This window comes from Herpailurus yagouaroundi, unplaced genomic scaffold, assembly GCF_014898765.1.
Source record: "Herpailurus yagouaroundi ecotype Mexico unplaced genomic scaffold, PumYag 100, whole genome shotgun sequence".
Lineage (NCBI taxonomy): Eukaryota > Metazoa > Chordata > Mammalia > Carnivora > Felidae > Herpailurus > Herpailurus yagouaroundi.
Genome location: NW_024412391.1, coordinates 12921115 through 12937587, shown reverse-complemented (window position 1 = coordinate 12937587; position 16473 = coordinate 12921115). Strand labels below are relative to the sequence as shown.

At 43.4% G+C, this 16473-nt stretch overlaps 1 protein-coding gene across 1 annotated transcript in view; it reads left to right on the top strand.

Moving 5' to 3' along the window:
* Positions 1–16473, top strand: part of EXOC4 (exocyst complex component 4) — a 762629-nt gene that overhangs the window by 676044 nt on the left and 70112 nt on the right. Inside the window, exon 15 of the mRNA XM_040471923.1 lies at positions 13196–13337. Coding sequence (XP_040327857.1) covers positions 13196–13337 — 142 coding nt within the window. The remainder of the gene's footprint in view (positions 1–13195; positions 13338–16473) is intronic.

Genomic DNA, 16473 nt, shown 5'->3' with positions numbered 1-16473 from the left:
TTAATAGAAGGAATGAGATGTTTTTAAAATTGCCCAAAAAGCTTAGAAAACAGTGGGAAGGAAGCAAAGACAAGGAAAATAGCTGCCGGCTTGCAGGAAATGAGGAAATACAGGAGATGTGCCAGGAGGTGTCACCAACTGCCGCGAGGAAGCAGCTGTCACCAGAGCTCTCCTGGAGCATCTGCAGTCCTCTTATTCGCCATCTGCCTGGGCATCTTTCCTCCACTGCAAGGGGAGGATCGTGCCTTCCCTCTCTCTGTGCCTTCCACAGCTTCGGGGAGTGCCTCTTGCTGGTGGGATCTAAACCCAAAACCCCTGCCGGCACAGAGTTGGAAAATACGGTTCCTGAGCTTCCAGGGAAGGGTGGGGGATGATGCCAAGCTGATAACAGACAAGGGCACAGGTGTATTATCTCCTCTCACTTTCTACAATGGATGGAATCTAGGGTAATATCAAGACAAACATATTCCCAAGAAAAAACGAAGTAGCAAGTCTCCAATGGTAGTAAATTCACACACACACACACACACACACACACACACACACACACACAGGAGCGTCTGGGTGGCTCAGTTGGTTGAGCTTCCAACTCGGTTTCAGCTCAGGTCAGGATCTCCCAGTTTGTGAGTTCAAACCCCACGTCAGCCTCTGTGCTAACAGTGCAGAGCCTGCTTGGGATTCTGTCTCCTCTCTCAGCCCCTCCCCTGCTCCCTCTCTGTCTCTCTCAAAAATAAATAAACATTTAAAAACACACACATCTTTTCAAAATAAGCCCAGTTCAGCTGTTTGAAGCTTTCATAGAAGACCTGACTCGTCAGTGTCTTTACGTACATAATGAAATAATTTATAATGCTCTTATTGTGAAAATAACAATTTTGATCACTTCAGACCCAAATGTTATGGCTATATATAGATTCATGATCACTCCTCCCATCGCCGTGCCCCATGCACACACACCCGGGTGCATTTTTTCTCCTGTCTCTCCTCATAGCACCTTTGGCCGGGTGAAAACCATCTGTGACCGTGAAGTAAACGCTGATTCAGAATACAAATTTGACCTTACAAAGCCCTGTTTGAGTAAGGCAGACCTGCTCTCCCAAAAACACAATTTCCAGGCTTTGTTGAATACCCTTTTGAATTCCTAAGATAACGCCTGAGTTCGCTTTGCTGAAGAACCAAACGCTACAGACATCTTTTCCTTGAAAAGAAAGATCCCGTCATTCCTCCCTCAAAGGAATGTGAGAAACACGACTGTATCTCCTCATCTCCTCCCAAGCTGCTTCTGAGTCTCATTCCTTGCTTTCCCGCTAAGCTCCACTTCCTCATGTCTGCCTGAAATGCCACCTCCTTTATTGAATTGACAACTCTGGAGAAAGTCAGTCTCCTCACTTTGTAGATTAAAAGGTAAAATTTAAACCTGCCACTTTTAGTCCCTTTTTCTGCTGTTTGCCTCCGCTGCTTTGAACATTGCCAGAATTCTAGTGTTCTCTTACTTTTGTCATTCCTCATTTTAAGGTCAGAATGTCATGAGTTTACACCTGTAAATGTCTTACTACAGCGTTTTCTTTCTGTCCATTAGCTGCGTGAACAACTAAGCCCACAGCTCTCCAGTGTCTTGCAAGGTGTTGGGATGAGGAAGGAAATGAGTCTCGGAGTTTCAGTCTCCAGGGTTCCCACCAAGAGGTCCGACAGCAATAACTGAGATTTAGTAAGCACTTACTGTGTGCCCTGCATTGTCCTAAACGTTCTACGTGCGTTACATACGCCGAGTTCTTATGATGACTCTCAGAGGCTGAAACTGTCACCACTCCAGTTCAAGGTCTTCACGATTTTGCCCAAGGTTATTCGCTTAGTAAGTGGTTGAGTCAGAATTTAGCCACTACTTGCTGAGCCTAAACTTGCTCATTCCCAGAGAAATGTTATAGGTAGAAAAATGGGGTTCATGGTTAATATGAGAACACTCAGATCCTTTTACTTAGAGAAAGAAAGTTACTTTGATTTTGAGTGAGGTAATACATATCCCCAGATTACATAGTTGCCAGATAGTTAAATGATTGCTGCTCTATGTAGCTTACCCTTAACTGGCCATAAAACAGAGTATAGGGGTTCCTGGGTAGCTCAGTCACACGTCTGACTTCGGTTCCAGTCATGACGTCATGCTTCGTGAGTTACAGCCCCATATCGGGCTCTCTGCTGTCAGCACTGAGCCTGCTGGGGATTCTCTCTCTGTCCCTTCCCTACTCTCTCTCTCTCTCTCTCTCTCTCTCTCTCTCTCTCTCAAGAATAAATAAAAAATACATTAAAAAAACAGATTATGAACCTTTTGATATTTAGGAAAGCCGATTCTGGAAGGATCTATATGAACTGTTAATTATCCTAGGGATTATATGGCAAGGCCAGAATGCATGTGAGAACAGTATTCATGTGTTACTAATGTAGAAAGACAGAAATAGGGCTGCATATTATTAACCTTCACAAGGCATTCGTCAGTAGGTGTGTGGCACCAGCTCATCCCTTTAGCCTGCAGAGGGAATGTCTGACACAAGAGAGAGTACAAGGGGGGGACTTGGTTAACTGTCATCTTGACTGCGGACTGGAGAAGTGGCCACACTTGTCCTCACTGAGGAAAAATTCTCTCAGCAGGATTCACACCGGCAGATCCAGCACCATGTGTTAGCAAGTGCGTCCTCCCTGTATTTGTTACTTGCAGCCTCAGAGGGAGCCGTCACCAACTCCACAGCTGGTCTCCGTGACTGTCTGTGTGCTCGGTGGCAGGGACAACTCTGTCTTCCGGATATGTCAGTTGCCTGTGTGTTGTCCTCACAGCAATAGGATCAGAGTGACCAGCGCATCTACGATTCTACCTGCTTTGTTCTACACTAACAGTAGTTCGTGAGGGTTTTGCCGTTCGCTGTGTAAAGCTACTCTGATTGTTCCAAAGCCGACCGAAAGCGACGGACGAAGGAGAAGGAACCTGGGTTGTTGTTATTTATTCAGTCAGTACATCATTGTTTGAATAAGTAACAGTAGTCATTGTGATGGTAATAGCAATTGCCGTATATTAAGCGCTTGTGTGTCAAATACTGTTCTAAGCCTTTGTAGGTTTTCTCATTTAAAAAAATTTTTTTAATGTTTATTTTATTTTTGAGAGAGAGAGAAAGAGCACGAGCAGGGGAGGGGCGGAGAGAGAGGGAGACACAGAAGCCAAAGCAGGCTCGAGGCTCTGAGCTGTCAGCACAGAGTCCGATGCGGGGCTCGAACTCACAAACCGTGAGATCATGACCTGAGCCGAAATCAGACGCTTAACCGACTGAGCCACCCAGGTGCCCCTATATTTTCTCATCTAATCATCAGACTCCTGTGAGGTAGGTACCTGACCCTCCTTTTACCGGGATACAGAGATAAAAGCGAAGTTGTATCTGCTGTAGGTCAAGAAGATAATGATTACTTTTCAACTCCAGTCCAAATGTATGGATGATGTAGCTGCCTGAATAGGAAAGTCCTGAAGAAAAGGCCCCTGGGAGAAGTCCAGTGCAAGAGGGACCCAGTGCAGGATGTTCCCTTTAACCCCTTCATCTCTGTCTTCATCTGTGGCCCCTGCTTACCAGTGTCGTCTCGGGCAGCGTGCTTGCTTTCTGTGTGGTTTGGTTTCACTATCTGTAGATGGACCTCATGTTTCTGATTTACGCTGTGAACAAGCCAGCTCCAGAGGCTCTTTGGAAGATTTACAAATGCTAAAGCCGGAAGGATCCCATTGAGACATGACTAAATGTTATCTCTTTGCCACATAATATTTTGGCCTCTGAAATTCTCTTGAAACTTACATCTGGGTTGCTTATTCACGTAAAATATCTGCCTAAGTATTTGTTAACACCTCAAGATGCTTTTTGATGCAGGGTTTTACAAAATACAAAAGGCTCACAAAGTCCGCGGAAATCTAATAGAGTCCCACAATAGTGCCTTTGAGCAGCAAGGACAGGAGCTGTTCATTAGCTTTTCCTCCATTTCTCTTTCATATCCGGCAGGAACTGAATTGGCCACACCACACGCCTTTTGAGTCGATGATTAGGTTTTTACCAGGCCTCAGGGAGGATTATTTGGAATAAAGGAAAAATCAATCTTCATGTTTCCCCCCCAGGACCGAAGGGGAGTAAGGTCTGTACTGTCACTCACAAGGCGTAAAAACCAGTGTGTCTGTGCTGGTTTGCCTTGTATAGAAGGAGGAGTCTCCAGCTAATGGCCTTGGATGACCTGGGGCTTGCTCAGGCCTGTTACCATCAAGCGCCGTTTTGTGAGTAGCAGAAGATGTGATCTTCCCTCTACAGAACTGCAGTGTGTGGCTTAAACCTGTTGGCTCAGAATCGGCCTCTTATCCTGTGGTAGCCTAAGAGAACAACTGTCCTTTTTTTTATCTTGGTTCTCATTTTTGTTTTGCCCTTTGCAATGAGCCCTACACGAATCACCCTTGTTTTCCCTCCATAGGTCAATATTTGGAATAATTCTTCAGTTTCACTCCTAGCCTTTCTTACCCTAAAATGGAATAATGTTCCAAGCTAATAAGCTTTAACATTAGGTTGAAAGGCAGTGTGGAGATTCAACGAAAAGAAAAAGATACGAAATTCTTTGATTTGTCCTTAGCGTGAAGATTCCATTCAACAGGCATTGTTGCCCAGTTTAAGGAAGAGCCATGGTCTGTGAGAGATGCCAGGAGAAGGAAGTTACTCCTTCTGTTCTCACAGACCTCACAAGCTACCAGGGACTCTCTCTCTAGGCAAATACAGCGTGAGGTGAGCAGTGCTGAAGGCCAGAAGAAGAAGAAGGAGGAGGTCCCTAACTTTGTGGCAAGTGCTGTGCGAGGGGCCACATTCTGCATTTGGTCGTCACAACAACTCTCTGAGGAGACACATGAGGAAAGTGAGGCTGTGAGGAAGTGAGGAAAGTGGTTAAGAACTGTTGTTCTAGGGGTAATAAAAAGTGAGAGGATAAATTCTGTCCCTCTGGGAAGCAGGACGAAAGAGTATGGTTTCATAGAGATGAAAATTACTCTTTTTTTTTTTTATAAATTTTTTTTTCAATGTTTATTTATTTTTGGGACAGAGAGAGACAGAGCATGAACGGGGGAGGGGCAGAGAGAGAGGGAGACACAGAATTGGAAACAGGCTCCAGGCTCTGAGCCATCAGCCCAGAGCCCGATGCGGGGCTCAAACTCACGGACCGCGAGATCGTGACCTGGCTGAAGTCGGACGCTTAACCGACTGCGCCACCCAGGTGCCCCGAGATGAAAATTACTCTTAAGCAGCATCCTTAAAACTGAGCTCTTCACTGGGCGTTGTATGGAAACTAATTTGGCAATAAATTTCATATAATAAAAAAAAGGCAAAAAAAACCTGAGCTCTTTATGAAAGTTTGCTCTTTGGGCTTTGTTTTATTTTTGCCTTATAATAACACATTCTTACATAAATGTTACTGAACATCTGTGTCGTTAGGCTGGGTGATAAGTAGGACAAGCATGCCTTTTCTTCCCCAAAGCATTACTGCCTCCAGTTAGGGTAATATAAGACATTTCAGAGGGGAAAGAGAGGGGTGACAGAGGGATGTTCCAAAGAACACGAAGTTATGTTGTCCATAAGTCTATGACTAACAGGAGAAAAGGTGTAACACATCATCATTTAAATAACAGTAGCACGGAACGGAAAGTAGGTCTTCGCCTCCTGTACCCACTTGAAACATTTTTTTTCAACCATCAACGTTCTCAATTAGGTGATTAGACCCTAGAAAAGCAAATATAAATAGGACACAATCACTTTGTGCTCTAGTTCCTCCATTCTTGATCTCATTTTCCCTTCCTGGTAATGCATTCCTTCCATTTTTTTTCCCACCCCAACTTGAGGGGGGAAAAATTGCTTCCATTTGTCCTTCTTCCCCTGTAAGAGTAGACAAAAGAGAGCTTCCTTCTGGAAGCAGCGGTGAAAAGGGTTGGCATTCGTGCCACATAGCTATTAGCTGTAAAAGAATTCATTGGTTGGGTGTTACGTCTCACAGAGTAGGCTGTATTTCCAGAGTTGGTTATACACATGGATGCATGTACATGGTCTAATCTGAATAACGTCTACATCGCTATCCCTTGCCGTTGGAATTCTATAGGCCAAGGAACAATCCGAGTCAACATTTTGGTTTTTAAAATCAACTGACTTTATTTGTTCACCCCCAAATCTTCTAGGGAAATCTGGACCGAAAAGAACTAGTTATTATTTTAAAAGAACCATTGCTCTTGAAATAGGAAGCAAAATGAAGAGAACCTACCAAACATGATTCTTAGATAAGGCCTGTTCTTGTACAAAAATGTAGCAAAAGAACTTCAAACTAGGTTCTAGATTGTTCAGTGGGTGGCAAGGAGTGACAAAATAAATTATTTGATCACAGTGGCAAAAGCTAGGACTGGCAAAGAATAGCGAGGGGTTAAAAATGTGTTTCAGGAAAAAGAATGAATGATGAAAAAGAGTCACCATGAAACGTTAGTTTCATGAAAGAAAGGACATCGCTGTCCTGAGAAGATTCAAATTAGACGCGAATAAGACGGTGGATCCTTCAGTTCGCGAAGATCACCTATGCTTCCAGAAGCCAGTAGGTTTCACAAACACATAAGTGACGTACTTAGCAACCACTTATAAAGTGACTACTGTGTACAAAACACGGGGGTAGGGAGACGGTTAGCTTGTATAGGCTTGCAAATAATTCAAGGGAATGAATAAAAAGTAGGGATGGTGGCACAGAAAAATCGAGAAGACTGAGGACAGAGCTAGCTCCCATTGTCATTGACGGTCCAGCTTGGAACCACAACGTCATCGTGTCTGACGCCTTTAAATCCTACCCCAGGGTTGGGCTCCACAGTAGCACAGCCCTCAGGCATTTAAGGAGAGGGGAGAGTTAGGTGGAGGGTCTCCTGTCACAGCCCCCTTTGACTCCGTGAGCCTCATCAGTCCTTAATGTCACAGCCCTAATCAGCAGTCCTATTTTTTTATTTTTTAAAAATGTCAGCCAGGTAACAACATCAAAGGACCTCAAAATTATTTACAGAACCTAATAACCCATTGCTCTGGGAGGGAGGAAGATGCTATTACCACAGTTTTCTAAACAGGGAAACTGAAGATTAGAAATTAAGTAAATTTATTCTGGGTTCAAGCAGACGTCATTCTGTGGTGTCTGTCATTTTGCCATACAAATAGCAAGGGGAGTCAGAAATAACGATTGTACCAAAATTTGATCTTCTAAAATGTTTTCCAGCCATTAGATCTCATGGGATCATTCTTCATTGTCTTTTAACCATCTTCTGAAAAGCTGGAATTCACAGAGTTAACCTTTCTTTTCCTGCCATGATAACCATCTTTCCCTTTTCAATTTATCACTTTCGCGACAGCTGATACCGGTCTAAGCTAATATTGTGGCAATTTTAGATAATATTGCAGATGCACAAGGACATCCTCACATGAATCAATTAAAGAAGTCACAGTAAGTTGCCATTGAAAGTGGAGCAGCTGCATCCTTGAAAACAGATGCTCTTCTGGGTCTGAATGAGTCCAATTTTGACTAATTTTAAGACTTAAACACATTTCAGTCTGGTTAATATTAGGATGTGGAACCACTTGAGACATCCTAATGCCCTAAGCTGATTGCCCCTCCATGACAGCATGTTGGCTTTCCTTGAAAGATGCTGGTTATTTGATATGCCGGGGACTTTAAGTCAGTCAAAAAGAGAGGACCCCCAAGTCTTGGCTGCCACAAGGTGGAAATTAAAGTGACTTCTAACGGCAACACAATTTATAAGGAGAGTGCTTGGGCGGTAGGAATTGACCAGAAAGCCTTTAGCCTGTGCTTCTGCAAGATTCCTGAATAGCCCAGGACACCAGTTATAATGAGCTATTTCCATATCCCCACTCAGCCCCCAAAATATACGCAAGAAACTAAGGAAGAAGTTATAATTGTAAGTGGCAAGCTCTGCCTTCTCTTTCCTGATTTTTATCAGTCTGTTATTATGTGAATTCTTTGTCCTGTCACGTTGGTCAATTAAATCACTTGTTCTGTTTAATTAAAAAAGCGTTGATTGAGCTCCTGCCATGCCTCCAGCAGATATAGATATAGATATATAGATAATCTCTGCCCTGAAGGAGTTAATGATCTGCTAGGGGGACATACTGATAAACAGATAATGCCAGTGGAATATGATAACTACTGTAATAGAATTATGTGGAAAGAAAACCCCCAGAGGAGCCAGTGACCCTGCCTGGAGAGTCAGGAAACACTTCCTGAGCCAGAAAGCACGAATAGTTTAGAAAGGGGATTAAGAGCCATGGAAGGTATAGAATCCTGAAAACAGCGAGATATGTTTTGGGAACTTGCTTTCAAAAGATGTCAGATTAAAGGGCCAGGATGGGAAGGAAGGGAGATAAATTGGCGAGGAAGGAGAAAATGGTGAAAGATGGAGAAAAACTAAAGTGTTGGACAGAAACCAAAAACCATGGAAAGCCTAGTTGTTTAAGGAGCTTGGACTTCAACATATCAGCAATGGGAAACACTGATGTTATTTTTACAAGAAGGTGACAAAGTCTAATTTGTGTTTTAGATAAATAACTCTACTTCTCTAACTCATATTTAGCGAGCTAAATATGGAGGGTTGAATTAAGGTAGAGGCCAGGCATGAGGCCTACTATTGTGGTAGTTCATGGAAGAGGTGAGGGCTAAACCAAGAAAATCACAACAGATCCAGAAAAGACAAAAGATATTAAGAGACAAGGGTGCCTGGGTGGCTCGGTCAGTTAAGCGTCCAACTTTGGCTCGGGTCACGATCTCATGGCTCATGAGTTCGAGCCCCACATCAGGGTCTGTGCTGACAGCTCAGAGCCTGGAGCCTGCTTCGGATTCTGTGTCTCCCTCCCTCTCTCTCTGCCCCTCCCCTGCTCATGCTCTATCTCTCTCTGTCTTTCGAAAATAAACATTAAAAAAAAATTTTTTTAAGCTGTTAAGAGACAGGAAATGGAATTTGCAGAAATTAGCCTTTGCTGAGGAGAGTGAGGGAAAGGAGGGCTCAAAAATCACTCTCAGGTTTGCAGCTGAGATTCCTAGATTGCCACACCCCCGATGGAAAGGGAATTCAGGGTAAAGAGTAGATGCCAAAGATAGATAATGAGCTTAGTTTTGGACACACTGCATTTGAGATGCCTGTGGGATGTACACAGGTAAAGCTAGCCTGCACACACTTGATCACATGAAGTTTAGGAGTCACCAGTCCCTAGGTAGTAGCAAAAACTATGAAAATGGATGAGCTCACTCAGAGAGAACATACAGAATGACAAGTAAGGGAAATGAATAGAGAAAAAAGGCCTGGGAACACCAGCACTCGTGGGTGGGCTACAGGGAGAGGATCCAGGGAAGGAGACCATGAAAACAATGTCAGGGACGTAAAAGTACATCCACGGGTGTAGGGTGCCATCTAAGCCAAAAGAGAACAGAAATTTAAGAAAAATTGAACGTAGCAGAGAACCTTTCTGAAATTAAGACTGAAAAGCACCCATTGGATTTGGCAATTAGGATATCATCTGAATAACGATGTAATAATGTGGTGAAGGCAGAAGGATTATGACACGTGGAAAAGTTAATAGAAGAGGCAAGACCACAGAGAAAGCACGTGTTGACGATTCCTTTGAAGTCTTAATGAGAATCTGAGGTCCGTAAGAGAGGGGTGAGGAGAGAATAGGAAGGACAAGGCAGCAGCACAAATTTGGGGAGGCTGCCGAGACCAGGAAAGAGCCAAACCAAGCGCTGGCAGAGGAAGGACAAGGGGCATGGGAGGTGTTCTTGAGATGAAGATCCAGAAATTTTTTTGTGGCAACGACCCGTACTTTTGTTTCCCCATCAAAAGACGGGTTGCAGAATTGGTCCAGGATTAGATCAAGCTGCCACTGAAGAGTCTGTTTGAAGGTCGTTGGGCAAATGGTGACACATGGCCTCCTCTAGCTACAAACAAGGCTCGGAATGCAAGCATTTAGGTTTCTGGAGTCTTGCAGAGTGAGCAGGGGAGAATTGGAAATATGTGTTGGTTCACCTAACCAAGCAGTGTCTGCCCTAGAGAGCAAGTGTCAGCATCCTCATATAGACCAATCAATTGAGTACAGAAAGCCACAGTTACATTGCCACAATTAGTTAGCTAGGAGTCTCAAAGATGCCTGCTTTTATACAATGGTTGTAAGAGGAATGGAATAGGACGAATGATCTGATGCGACCCCTCCCTAGTATTAGCAAAACAGCTCAAAGTGTATATTTTAATTAAATGAGCAAGTACTAACATTTTTAAAGTCTAGTGTATGTGGGCTTTGCTGATATGAAAAACAATCCCCAAGATCTATAACCACATAGCCTCTAAAAGGATGTGTCCGTTTGTGTCTGTCCAGTAGCCTTCTATCTTGACTATATCCCAAGCCAATTCCGTCAGCACTGCTTGTTTGTAGATTTCCACTGGACATTTAAGAGAGTGTTCCTTGTTTTGTGTGGTATTTGTTTGCCGTGCTCAGCAGTTTTTGCCTCAGTCTATTCCTTCCTGTTAAGAAAACTTCACAAATTTCAGTAAGCCCTCAGGAATTCAGAGGCCAGCTTTTCAGTAGAACTCTGGGCTGTGATTTTTCATGCTCCTTTACTAAAATATTATGTTTTTGTTGTAGATTACAGTCAAGTGAAATGTACAATGTGCTGCTTTTTTAAACTCCTTTTTACCTCCCTCATTCCAAGTGTTATCTGGACTGTTTCTCTTCCATTAACTGACTCTACTTGGATTCTTTTTTTAATTTAACTTCCTTGGTGGAATTTGTCTAGAATGCCTTTGGTGGAGTTTAGGAGATCGGTATAACTGGACCTCAAGCCAGGTGTCTGATTTCTTCGGGGTCTGATTTCTGCACCTTATCGTTGGCACTTAAAGAGCTCTCAAACCACAGTAACTGACCGTCATTCGGCAGTGGAGTCCAGGGACTCAAAAGCCCTAACATGCTTTGAAGTATTAGAATAAGTGTTACTCGTAGTCACTTTCATCCAGCCTGCCAAATGAAAACATTATGAAGGCAGTGATCTCACCTCGCAATCGTACAGCATGAGCAGTGTTAACCTGAGAGAGGCGGCACCATGCCACGTGTCCATTCCTACAGATCGAGGTGGTGAGCATCTTGAACGATGCCAGGGCTGGCAGTAATGCGAAGACTATTTCACTGCATTTCCTTCTTCCTTACAGATCAGATCCCTTGGCCTGAATTTGTTTGTTTGTTTGTTTGTTTTTTGTTTAGTCTTTGCCATGTATTAAAGTCTGGTTCTCCAGAGGAGATCTTGGCCTTATGAAGCTGGACTGTCTCTCTGGGTCCTTCTCTGGGCTTAGCAAAGTCCAGAAACAGATGCAGCTGTGAAAGGCTGTGACTGCAGACACCGCTGTAGTCAGATGTGACTCTCTACCCTGTGAGGCAAACCCCTCCTGAGTTAGTCAGTGATGCTTTGCCAAATCTTACGTGCCCTAGATCCCAGGAGCCTTTCTTCCAAAAGATACTGCGTCCTCTGACAGAGAGAAGAATTTTCAGATGGAAAAGCAAAAAATACCAGTAACGGAATTTCAAGATGGGATTACCTTTTAAGTACCTTGTTGCTATAATTAAGCTTAAGACTCTTAACCTGGACAAGTCACATGCCAATGAATAATGATAATTGCTTATTACTTGTATAATTTTAAGGGGGATTGACATGCTGTTCTTCTATGTGTCTTACCTACAATGGACCATTTAATGCCCCCCCAAAACCCCATGTCATAGGTACTATTATCTCCATTTGACAGCGAGAAACTGAGGCAGACATAATTTAAGGATTTAGCTCTCAGTCACATAATAAGTAAGTAGTGGAGACAGGATTCAAAGCCAGTCTTGGAAACTCTAGAGAACTAAGAACTCCTCAATGAAATTGCCAAGTTAATTGCTGGTGATCTTTGAGAAACTGTGGGTAACGGGATATGCAGCAGAAGTCTAGACACAAATGTGGTTCGCACTTTTGCTGTTAAATTTTGTCAATTACTTGATAGGGATACAGAAGGTAGCTTTCTCAGATTTTCCACAAAGACCTTTTGGGGCTTTTAACTGATTATAAGCTCTGTACAAGTTAAAGTAGAATACAGCGTGCTCTGCCTAACCCCCCCCCCCCAAGAAGATTCCGGGCTTACGTGCAAGCAGCATAGCATCCAGAACAGGGGGGCTGATCATTCTCTCTAGAAAGGTCAGACCTACTGTAGTATTTACTACACATTTCAAGGGACAGAATGTTTTTGTTAGAGAATTATGAGAATTATAAAATAATTCAATCTGATTAGTTGAGGAATACCTGAAAAACTGGGGACAGTTAGCCTGGGAAGGGGAAGACTTCAGGGAAGCCAAAAGAGGGGATATCTTCAATACTTGAAGTACCAGCATATAGGGCAATGATTGCAAAGTTGGTAGGATCAGAGCCAGTGATTAGAATTGAATGGCAACAGCGGCGCCTGGGTGGCTCAGCTGGTTAAGCATCCGACTCTTGGTTTCAGCTCACGTCATGATCTCAGCATCATGACTTCAAGCCCCACGTCAGGCTCTGCACTGACGGCTGACAGCACAGAACCTGCTTGGGATTCTCTGTCTCTCCCACTCTCTCTTTCACTCGCTTGTGTACACATGTGTGCATGTGCGTGCTCTCTCTCTCTCAAAATAAACAAACTTAAAAAAAAGAAATTAACGGCAACAGATAACAGATAAGGATGGTCAAATCCTTCAGAGATGAAGTAGGCTGCCTTAAAAGGTATCGAATTTTCTTTCGTAAACATTTGTGTGAGTAATACAACCGGAAGCGCAACAGCCACTTGAAGATGTACAAGGGACACAAGCAGAGACCACATGGTTGGGCCAGATGACGATTAAAGTCACTTCCAGCTCTCAGTTTCTGTTCTATAATTCTGTGAGTTGATTGCAGACGATCGGTGTTGAATCGAGTACAGAGGTAGGCTGTCATGTCTTGGACGTCTCATGCTGCCAACACTGACATTAGCCAAATTGGTCAAAACACGATGAACAACAAAATAGTGCGTCGCTTCAAACAAATCTGTGGGCACCTAGTGCAGTGACTGGTGTTTTCTCCTCACTTCTTTCAGTGCTGTCTCCTGCTCAAGAGAGCCACGTGAACATGGATCTTCCCCCAGTGTCGGAGCAGATCATGCAGACTCTGAGCGAACTTGCCAGATCTTTCCAGGATATGGCTGACCGCTGCTTGCTGGTCCTACACCTGGAAGTCAGGTACGACACAGCCAAGCCCGGGGCTTTGCTCTTTGCACAGTGGCTCATAAATCACTTGCTGCTTTCTGGGGAGTGTCACCACAACTTTTGATGCTGTCCTTTTTTTTTTTTTTTTTTTTTTACACTGAACGTGATTTTTAGTGTTAATCAGTCACGGTAAAAGTTTTTCAGCATGTGCTGTATCGTCAGCGTGGTGATTCAGTGTTTGCATGGCTTGTGACATCAGCATGATGTGGATTTGAATGTCCCTACCAGCTAACTAGTCCATCTTAAGTCAGTTAGTGACCTTTACTAGTCCTGTTTTCTCATCTTAAAAATACAATAATTCCTCACTTAGAGACTTTATAAATGAAATAATAAATAAGAAGTACAATGCCGGCCACAAAATAAGGGCTCAAGTGTGGTAGCTCTGCGATTATGGTAACTTTATTGTCACTGATATTTTTACCGACATACTCTGCTAATCAGTAAGGAAGGGTATGGATGCAAGAACCATGGGCCCTTCCTACAAGAACTTAAAGCCCAGGAGGAGATTATGTTAGATAATAACTGAGGAGAAAAGTTTCAAACATCTTTGAATATGGCACCCCATATTCTTGGACTCTTTCCTTCCCCTGCAGTGTAGAACATTCTTAGGTTTGCTGGCCTCTCTTATCACAACTATGGAAATGGTAGAAAGAAAAGACTGGGAAGTTTTCAATCGTTTGCTCATTCAGTAAACATTTACCGAGTGCCCTCTTTGTGCCGGGCAGTGTTCTAGAAATTGGGATACGGCAATGAAAAAAACACTCAAGGTTCCTGCTCTCATGGAGCTACATTATAATGGGGGAATATGGCCAATGAGTGAACAAAAAAGATAATTTCCGAAAAGTGCAACAAACAAAATAAAATAGCATAATGGAATCAAGCAATGCTAGCCAACAAAAATGTAAAGTGAGCTATGTGTTCAAACCACATAGATAATTAAAATTTTCTAATAGTCACATTTGAAATAGTAGAGAGAGACATAAATTATAATCTGTTTTATCTAAACCAGTGTATCACAAATATTATCATTTCAGCATGTAACTAACCTGAAAATTATTGATGAGCTATTTTGCCTTTTTGTGTACTAAGCCTTTTAAATTTGCATATTTTACACTTACAGCACCTTGACATTCAGACTGGTCACATTTCAAGTGCTTGATAGCCACACGTGGCTAGTGCTGTCATACTGGACAGTGCAGAGAGTAGCTGGGTTTGACTACAAAGGGGGATTGGCTTTTTTGTTTTTTTGTTTTTTAATAGTGTGGTCAGAGAAAATTGACAGGATGACAAGAAGGAGCCATCTGTACAAAGCCCTAGGAGAAAAGAATTCAGACAGAGAGGGCAACACTCCAAGGTCCTGAGAAAATCGAGCTTGGCAGTGCTGAGGAATGGAGAGGGGTCCGGTATAACCATAGCCCTATGACCAAGGAGGTGGAAGGAGTGGAAGGGATACATAAAGAGGCGGGCTGGAGCCCGACCATGTGTGGTCACCAAGCCTGGCACATTATAGCGACCCTCAGACCAAGTAAATAGTTCAGATTTTATTTTAAGTGCATGAAGAAGTCATAGAAGGGTTGTAGACAAGGGACAGAACTTCATTCATTCATTCACTCTTTCATCCATTTACCTTTTTTAAAGTTTGTATTTATTTATTTTGAGAGAGACAGCAACAGTATGAGCAGGGAAGAGGCAGAGAGAGAGGCAGAGAGAGAATCCCAAGCAGGCTCTGGGCTGCCAGCTGTGGAGCCCAACGTGGGACTCGAACTCACAAACCATGAGATCACGGCCTGAGCCAAAACCAAGAATCAGACTCTTAACCGCCTGAGCCACCAAGGCACCCTCCCCCCGCATTTACGTTTTTAAAAGAGCACCTTAACTGTTGTTTGGAAAAGGGATGATAGGAAGAAATATGAATGGAAGCATAGCGACCATTGAGACCAGTTACGAGCACCAGAGTAACAGGTGGAGGTGTGCCAAGGGTTGGTTTGAGATATATCCCAAAGGTAGAGCTGATGAAATGTGTTGATCAACTGGATTGGGCACAGGGGCTGGTGGCAGTGAAAGAGGGGACTCAAGGAAAACCACCAGCTTTGGGGTGAGAGTAATTATGTAGATGCCAGGGCCATTAACTGAGGTGAGAAAGTCTGAAGGGAGGAGAAAGGTTGAGAGAGGGGTGGAAGCCAAGACTTCCGTCTTGGAAACGTTCAGTTTGAGATGCTTCCTAGACCTCTAGGTAGCAATGTCAGATAGTTGGATAGAGACTTTTGGGACTTCAGGATCAGAAAACTCAAGATCAGAAACTATATACATTACATCAGAAAGGGTGATACATTTTCTTCTATATTACCATGAAACATTATTAAAGTTTATGGAGTATTTTGCTTTCTCGTTTGGAGTCTTTACTATATTAAGTTTTTGAAAATGTAAATAGACTCCCTCTCTCTGTCCCTCCCTTGCTCATGCTCTGCCTCTCTCACTCTCAAAAATGAATAAATGTTTTTTAAAAAAACGGGGGGAGGGGGCACCTGGGTGGCTCAGTCGGTTGGGTGTCCGACTTCAGCTCAGGTCATGATCTCGCAGTCCGTGAGTTCGAGCCCTGCATTGGGCCCTGTGCTGACAGCTTGGAGCCTGGAGCCTGCTTCAGATTCTGTGACTCCCTCTCTCTGTCCCTCCCTTGCTCATGCTCTGTCTCTCTCACTCTCAAATATGAATAAATGTCCAAAAAAATGTAAATAGGATTTTGGTTCACATGTTTGGACTCCAGTTAGAACTTGGATACCTTTAGGGTGCTGGGTGGCTCAGTTGGTTAAGCGTCCAACTTCGACTCAGGTCATGATGTCACGGTTCGTGGGTTCGAGCCCTGCATCAGGCTCTGTGCTGGCAGCTCCGAGCCTGGAGTCTGCTTCGGATTCTGTGTCTCCCTCTCTCTCTGCTCCTCCCCCACATCTCCCTCTGTCTCTGCTCCTCCCCCACTCACACTCTGTCTATCTGTCTCTCTCTCAAAAATAAATAAACATTAAAAAAAAAAGAACTTGGATATCTTCAGGTGTGCTCAGGCAAAGCCAAATTGACAATGTATTGTGGATGTCATTTCTTTTGTATGCCTCGT